The sequence below is a fragment of the Triticum dicoccoides genome, chromosome 7B, assembly GCF_002162155.2.
Source record: "Triticum dicoccoides isolate Atlit2015 ecotype Zavitan chromosome 7B, WEW_v2.0, whole genome shotgun sequence".
NCBI classification, from domain to species: Eukaryota; Viridiplantae; Streptophyta; class Magnoliopsida; order Poales; family Poaceae; genus Triticum; species Triticum dicoccoides.
Window position 1 is genome coordinate 741,718,891 of NC_041393.1, and position 8,779 is coordinate 741,727,669.

General features: G+C 44.2%; 1 protein-coding gene across 1 annotated transcript; it reads right to left on the bottom strand.

The window, feature by feature from the left end:
* Positions 1-2,352: 2,352 nt before the first annotated feature.
* Positions 2,353-4,599, bottom strand: LOC119339622 (GDSL esterase/lipase APG-like). Its single transcript, XM_037611606.1, has 5 exons — positions 4,359-4,599; positions 3,936-4,066; positions 3,256-3,468; positions 2,916-3,168; positions 2,353-2,833 (listed from the first exon to the last, which is right to left on the bottom strand). The coding sequence occupies exons 1-5, from the start codon at positions 4,597-4,599 to the stop codon at positions 2,568-2,570; spliced, it is 1,104 nt and encodes a 367-aa protein (XP_037467503.1). The 3' UTR covers positions 2,353-2,567.
* Between the last annotated feature and the right edge of the window lie 4,180 nt (positions 4,600-8,779).

Sequence of the window (8,779 nt, forward strand, 5' to 3'; positions counted from 1 at the left end):
GGGCTCGCAGGCCCACCGTGGGCTCGTGGGCCGGCGGCGGCGGACGGCGGCGGAGCGCCACGTGGCGGCTCCGGATAGGCGCGGGGAGCGGCGGCGGACATGTCCAGACCAGTTCGGACGTGTCCGGCGGGCGAGAGGAGCGGGGCTAGGGTTTCGGGGGGATTCATCCGCGAATTTCGGGGGGAGGGGCTAATTTATAGATTCTGGGAGCTAGGAGAGTCCAAATGGGGCACGGTTTTCGCCCACACGATCGTGATCGAACAACCGAGAGCATGGAGGGGAGTTAGATGGGTTGTTGGTCCACTTTGGAGGGGTGCTGGGCTGCAAATAGAAGGGACTTTCGGGCTACGCGGTTAACCGATGGGTCATCAAACGACCTCCAAATGGAACGAAATTTGACGGGCAGTCTACTGGTGCTATACCAAGGCCACTCGGCAAACCTCGGTCCATTCCGAGAACGTTTTTAACCCGCTCACGAAAACAAGGTCTGAGAGGGGCCACGGGCGCGCGCGAGAGGACTGGACTCCGAACGGACAACGGAGAGAACCGAGAGAACCCGAACGGATGCATGTTTTGAAAAACATGCGGATGAAATGCAGATGATGACATGGCAAAATGCAACACACAAGCAAATGATATGGCAACTACGGCGAATAACTGGAAGACATCTGGCGCATCGAATCCGGGGCGTTACAAGTAGCTAGATTATTTAATGTTGTTGTAGTGATGTAGCTAGTGATATCGACTCGAAGTAGAACTTATGATGCTTTTGGGTATTTGAATCTTGAATACTTATGTTGCTTATGTTCCATGTGTTCTACTCAACTTTTACTTCATGCTCTGCTTGTACTTGTTCTTCTGTTTTGGTAGATGAAGTGGTATACGATGTACTCAAGGAGGTATCCATGAGTCTACGGTTCATGGCAGCCATGCCATGAACAAGTAAGCCGTTACAATAACAGCTTCTATAAAGGGTTAAGACTAGGGAGGAGGCAGAGGATGATTACTCCAAGTTCATGCACAAAGAGAAGATCCATTGTTAATTAGGCAACGGTGCAAATCAGATCGGTTTGAGTGAGCTAAAGAACTAAACAATCTTCGTCCAATTCATCATCATTGTGGTATTATTGTTATCATGTGATCGTATGTTAGTTCTTTCCTACAATACATAGCCAACACCATTATCCACTGAAATTCCTTGCTGTAATGCTAAGAAAACAATTGCAGATGTGGCAGCAAAGTATTGAGTCTATGACAAAACGACCCTAGAGTTCATGTCCATTTACTTGATCGTCTATGCCAAGAGGTTGTACCTGTGAACTTCCCACATTGCTTATGAACTTCCTTTATGTGACTTGTATGATGCTTGTGAACTTTCTATGTTGCTACAGACATTGTTATCTGGCGTTGTTAACTGTATGTGTCATTGCTATGGTAATTGACTTGTTGCTAGCTTGTACGGACTATATGTGATGTATAAATATGGTGCAGCAATATATGGTGGTTGTTGGACTATGAGTCTATATATTTATGTTGTGAATTGTAGGGTTTTTTCACCACTTAGATGTATGCCGCAAGTTCTAGCACTAAAATGACTGTTTGCGTCAATTTCTAGCACCACCTATGTAATTGACTTAAAAATGCTCCGTAAATTTTGCAGAGTTCTAAACTCAGCAAACTTATCTTTGCTGAGTGCTGCACTCGGCGATTGGTTGTGCCACGCGTCACGACGCTAATCGTTGAAGGTCGGCCGAGTTCCACACTCAGGAAAGGCTGGTAGGAATGGGTAAGGAAACTCGGCCAAGGATAGGGTCAGCCAGGATATAACGGAATTGGGCTTTCGGTGAGGCCATGCACTCTCTCTACAAGGATACATTTTTTTTCGAAAATTAGAATCAGCCACGATCTAACGGAATTGGGCTTCCAGCTCGGATCCAGTGCGCCCGTTCATCTCTCAGTCTCACGGTCATGATCTGTTTTTGGAAGATTCTTCAGTTCCATGACAGTGCACCGCAAGGGATTTTCCTCCTGCTGGAGAGTATCAGTGTGGGTTTAGAAGCCAATCAGACAGAGAAAGACGTATGGCCCAGTTATCTGGATGAAGGCTGGGAAGCTTTGCCAAGTCGGCCACCAATGACCAAGGGCTCTGGACCATGCATGGACATTCTTCCATAAGGTGTGATGCCGTCTCATAATTTCTCAAACATAATTGGCAACAATCTGTCCCATTATCCCAGCCACGAAGCAACACAATTTGTCCGCCGCGAGGGTTTTCCATTCTTCTACAAAAATACTACGCGAAGCAACCACGCATTTTCCCCGCACAAATAGAAAAGGAAAACCACGCATTCATGAATTAATCAGTACGGCCGTCGACCGCTTCTTCATTGAATCCACACACATAATCAAGGACAGATTATACGTTAACATAGACGCAGTACGAGATATCGCGTACAGCTCGCAGCTATATATAGCGCGGATCTATCGATCGAGAGCTAGCAAACCAACCACGCGGCATTTCATGCAAACTGGTACTCCATTATTTGAGGCTGACGGTTATATCACGTTTACTCGTCGTCGGCCATCTGCAGGCTGCAGCCTTCCTCGCCCACCAGCGTGGCGAAGTTCACGGGCTCGGCGTACTTTGGAACGTCGCCGTAGAAGATGGCCACAGCGCCACGCTCGCAGGTGGCCTGCGTGGGGTGCAGCATGTCCCAGAACATGTACTCGCCGTGCTCCCCGGCGGGGCACGCCGTCGTGTTCGGCCCGCTGCACATCACCTCTGCCTTGAACCTCCCGGCGCCGCAGCATGCCGTCTGCCCCTCTCTCAGCCCTGTTCCATTATCGTATCATGAAAACAAACTCGTTACTAGTACTTAAGTCTAGTCACTGTTAGGTGCCATACATGATCATACCGGCAACGAGGGAGTTGGCTATCATGTCGCTGATGATATTGTAGTTGCTCGCGATGGAGTACTTGAGCTCCGTCATGTTGGCCGTGGCGGCGCTAGCGAGCTCAGTCCTCAGAAGGCTGTTGAACCCCTGTGCTAGGGAGTTGGCGGCAGAGTTGCATTCGCCGGTGGGCGTGCCGGCCCTAGACCCGGGAGTGCACCCGATCGGCGGCACGTCCAGAATACCCACCATGCGCAATCCCGCGTCATAGAACATCTACCATACATATGTCTTCATTTAGCGGTGTCTCACCAAAAATCTCGTGTACATGCAACAACTCATGAGGGATGCACATATATATACCTGGATGTTCTCGATGTAGGTGGAGACCATTCTGGCGATGTAGGCATTGGGGGTGTCGATGGACGCGTTGAAGGCCCAGAAGTCATTGCCGCCGCCGCTCAGGAGGAAGAAGGACCGCGCCAGGTGATCCCACTTACTTGGGTAGCAAAACAGTTTGTCCGCCACTGTCTTGAAATACTTGATTTGGGTCCGCATCGTCAGTGTGCCATTTCCCTATATGCATCGTGTTATACACATGAAATTAATCAACTAATCTTTTGGTTGTTCTGCTAGAGGCTATCTGTCCAAGGTAATAGCAAACTCTAAAGAAAAAATCACAGATTTTGGCGGAGAATTGCTCATTCTTATGGCTCTAGCTTAATTAATCAGTAGTCCCTCCGTAAACTAATATAAGAGCATTAAGATCACTACTTTAGTGATCTGAACATTCTTATATTAGTTTACAGAGGGAGTATAAGCAACAGATATAAATGGCTGATATGCATTGTATTTCGAGTTCATATAATTTTGGTTGGACACTTCCTCACGCACAACAAGTAGGCAGCTACCTCTCAAAAAAAATTGTTTATGAAAGTCTTCTTTGGTTTAGGGTTTAGGGTGAAGAGTGTAAGACCAAACTCACGACGTTATTATCATATGTGGCAAAATTTATTTCATTTTCTGAGTACATAATTAGGTACCGTGGTGTCGAGGATGCCGGATCCGCCAGAAGCGAAGTTGGCGCCGATCTTGCAGCGTCCCAGTAGTGTTCTTTCGGGCCGCCCCATGGAGAGGAAGGGCTTGGGACTCGTCTCGAACCCCAGGCCTTGTGCTGCAAGTTCATAGATAGTATATGAGAAGGCATATATATATGAGTAATTAGTTCAGAGTTTTGCTTCGCCACACGTGGGCATTATCTAATGCATGCATGGCATTGAACTTTAAAGTGATCAAGCTCTCGCTACTTTGATTGCCGTACATATGGTTCGCTTCATAGTAAATTTTCATTGGGTTTCTCCGGCCGGCGCGCCGTCATTCAGTATATCCTTCAACGTACATTAACGGGGCCAAGAGTTTGCACGGTTTGGAGTCACCGTTAACAACATATATCTATCTATACTCACAGATGACGTCGGCGAGGTTGTAGCCATTGGTGAAGCGGCCGGTGAGCCTGCCGGGGAGGTCCATACCGTACGGCGGGGTCGCCTTGGGCGCCGGCGCCGGCAGGTAGTTGTTGTTTCCGACGTCCACCAGCGAGTCGCCGAACACGTACACAGCGTTTACCAGCTCGCGGTCCGCCGCCGAGGTGGCGAGGCTCAAGGCGACGAAGCAAACCACCAGAGAAACGACATTATTGTTCGCCATGGCCGCTAACTACTGCCAAAACCCTCCTAGCTATGGCTCCAGTGTATCAGCTAGGGTTGGGTGTGAAGATCGGCCGATGGCTATTTAAAGAGCTCGACCGTCACGCGCGTATGATTAGCTAGCTCTTTTGGTTTACCAAATTCTGTGGTGTCACTCCCTTCGATAATCAATTTGCCTGCTCATGGACCACTGAGACGGGAAGAGGATTTAATAAACATCGTTCTCTCTCTAGGGAGATCATCGACTTATTAGACCACAATAACTATCAATTGTTATGCTTGTAAGCTTAACAAACAATCACGTCCATCTTTCCCATTAATTATATGTATGCATCTCTTAGACTGCTTCTCGTGCGCCACACATAAATTACATGCATGGACAAGAGGACAAAAAAAGTCTGATGTCATCCTAAATCTTACTATTTCGAAAAGTCAAAATATTTTGTAGTTCAAATTGTTCATCCGATTCAAAATCCGATTAATAAAGTAAAATCACCGCGCCGAGATCTTCAAAACTAAAGCTCATGTTGGTGTGTTTGAATGAGATTTTTTCGGCTCAGGATTTATCACGCCTAGGCTGCATAGGTTACCACACCTGTGTTATGTAAGTTATCATGTTACCCATCTTCACTAGAGTAAAAAAAAGGTGATGTCATCCTAAATTCTCCTATTTTCAAAATTCAAAATATTTTGTAACTCAAACCATTCGTCCAATTCAAAATTCGTCTTCGTAAAATAAAATCACCGCCGCGAGATCTTCAAAACTAAATCCCATGTTTGTGTGTTTGGATGAGTTTTTAGGTCAAAAGTTATCACATTTAGGCTACATAAGATACCACGCCTGTGGTATGTAAGTTATCATCTTATTTTCATCAAAGTTATCACTCGCATAAATAGTTCCCGCACTCTTCTCCACATGCCCATGTATGCATGCATTTGAGCACAAAACAGCTGATGTCATCCTAAATTCTCTCATTTCATAAATTCAAAATGTTTTGTAGCTAAAACCATCGGTCCAATTCAAAATTAGTTTTCACACAAAAAATTTGTCGCGGCGAGAACTTTGAAACAAGATCTAATGTTGATATAATTCGATGATTTCGATGCACCTATGCCTCGGCGTCGTCGCGTTTCCACGAAAACCGCCGTGCAGTGGCCTAGAGTGTTCTGTGAGGCATCACGGTATGTATTCCTCCTTTGCGCTCGCCGGAGTTAGGTTGTTATACTATTGCCTATTATTATTATTGTGCTATACTAATAGTGCAGGTAGAACACAATTACGGTAATAAATTGGAAATTATAATAACAAACTCCTCCATCAGCTAGATTGAGTCATTGTGCCACCGAATCGAACCAACCTGTGCGACCACATTTGCATGCATGGGAATGCCTATCATGGGGATACAGTTATGTCATTTACGCATATCACAGTAGGGAAGGTTGGATGGCTAGTATCCATGGAACAAGGATTGCAAATCCAAACCTCGAGGGCCTGGATTGGAAAAGGCTATAGTAGAATTAACTATTAAATCCCGTCGTGGATTAGTTGTGCCACTGAGTGGTAGGGACCCATATTCCCTTTTCTGGGAGTACCTACGGGGATGTCTGTGATACGGTAGGACGACCATGTTGCAAACCGAATTTGTTGGACGCATTATCCATGGTGTCGGTAAATTGTACAAACTCTGCAGAGTCTTAAATCTATTCGAATAGGCGCGTCCTCAGTATTGGACATAGTTCATATTTAGCCTCACACATTGGTTTTTTCAAGTCGAAGTTATCAACATAACACATTAACACTCACCAACTTTGGACTAGTATAGGATGAAGATTGGTACAAGCATCTTGGGCACGGGGATATGCTAGGGGTTTGTGGTTTAGCCCGTGGATGGCTGTGAGGATTGTGATAGTTTTTTTATTCAGTTTACTTGTTGTTATGCTTTATATGTTTTCATGCTATAGTTTACTTCAGTTGTTTACCTGGTCTAGTTTGTGATACCTTTGGTTGATAGACTTTAGTATTAGTTATGATATCTTTGGTGGGCATACTTTAGTACTAGTTGTGAAGCTTTGGTGGACAGACTTTAGAATTAGTTATGCTATCTTTGGTGGACATACTTTAGTACTAGTCATGATAGCTTTGGTGGATGGACTTCAGTATTAGTTATGCTATCTTTTGTGGACAGACTTTAGTACTAGTTGTGATACCTTTGGTGTACACGCTTTAGCACTAGTTGTGATAGCTTTGGTGGACATACTTTAGTATTAGATATATATGATTTGGAGGGATGTTTCTAGCTTTGTAATGATCATATTTGAGGAATGACTTTAGGGCTAGATATGGTCATATTATTGGAGGAATATCTTTAGTTATGATTAGTTGTTTATGTTAGTAGACTTCATACTCTTTTATTACCGTTGTTAGTCTTGATAGATGTTTATGCCATGCTATTTACCTTACTAGAAGTTGAGGCTATGTTTTGATGTTAGTTTGGATAAGTTTGTTGATGCATGCTTGAATGCCTTGGAAAGTTTGCTTGGATGATTTGCTTGTGAGTACATTCAAAGTACTCAATTAGCTTTTAATGTGTCCAGGTATAAGGACGGATATGTCTTCACTAGTAAGGAGTCGAAGCAGTCTCACGCAAAAAGGGTGACCTTGTCAGATCCCTACGGAATGGAGTCGCGATATGGTCTGTGCTGCCATAGATAGAGTTTCTACTACCGCCATCTCTGGAGATAGTGCTAGATGACCACCCAGTATCACTCTGGACTCGACGCATTGTTGAACCTCGGAGCCTTGTATGTTTACGTTGTATAGTCGTTGTTAGTTAATAAAGCACTCTTTTGCCGAATGGTTTGTATCATGTTACCCATGCATTGCAAAAGCATACGCCAGATTTATTTCCTGGGCTAGCGTCTACGGCAACCGTCAGAATATAGTGGTATCGTTGTACTCAAATGGGGTGCCACATAAGGTCATACATGTCAATACTTGTGGTCATTTAAGTGAAACTGATTGTGAGGGGTCTAAATTGAAGAACATTACGAGTAACACCTTTGTAGAATGAGTCGGGAAGCCTAGCGGAGTTCTGTTCGTCAAACTCACACCTTGGAGTAGTCGGTCTTGTGGTTACCTGGTGTAGACTATGAAGTATTAGTGAGATGTTTTGGTTTATGAGATGTAGTCTTTAAAGAACTTACACATGTCCTTATTCTGCTAGCCTCTTCGGGTACCGTGCATTGCCCACTCTCACCTTGAGATATGGCTCATACATACTTCGCCTGTGCATCCAAACCCCGTGAGATGATACTCTCTCTCACATGTAAACCACATTATATGTTTCTCAAAATAGCCACCATACCTACCTATTATGGAATTTCCGTAGCTATTCTGAGATATATTGCCTTGAAACTTCCATTTACCATTCATTATATGACTTGAGCATTAATTGTCATTTTACTTTGCATGATCATATAGACCTAACATGATATTTGTGGCAAAACCACCGTTCATCATTATTAGACATGTTACTATAGATCATTACACATCCTAGTATACTGCTAGAGGCATTCCTATATATATGAAGGCACTGTATTTCATATCACGAGTTGTACATAAATAAAAGTATGATGCATTCTAGAGTGTATCCCTACCTGTCAGATAAAAAAGAAAAAAAAGGGAGACATGCCAAAAAGAGCCCATCAAAAATGAGAGAAAAGAGAGAGGAGGCACACTACTATCCTATTCAAAGTAGCACAATGTATTCATATAAAGAGTTTTAATATTATTCATTTCGTATGCTAATAGGATTTTTACATTATAGAACTTGCCTTGTATATTCCAATGATGCGCTTCATAAAATGCTCGAGGTCTTCATGAGCAAGAAAATGGGATTCACACCCATTTAGTTGCTCTAGGAGAGCTTTCATACGGTTATAGCTGAAGTGCATCCGTTGCATCGCAATCTCAACACTCACATTGATATCGATTGTAAGGCCTCTCCATTGCCTAATGATCAAGCTACATTGACGTGACACTTTCTTATACCTTGTTGTCTTCTCATGAAACCCCCATCATCATTCTCTTTGCCAACCGAAGTGCTAAGATCAAGGCTTGTGAATTGAGCATTAAGCGAAGTGCTACGTAGTTGGACAGGGCTCGTCACAGATTCAGTTAC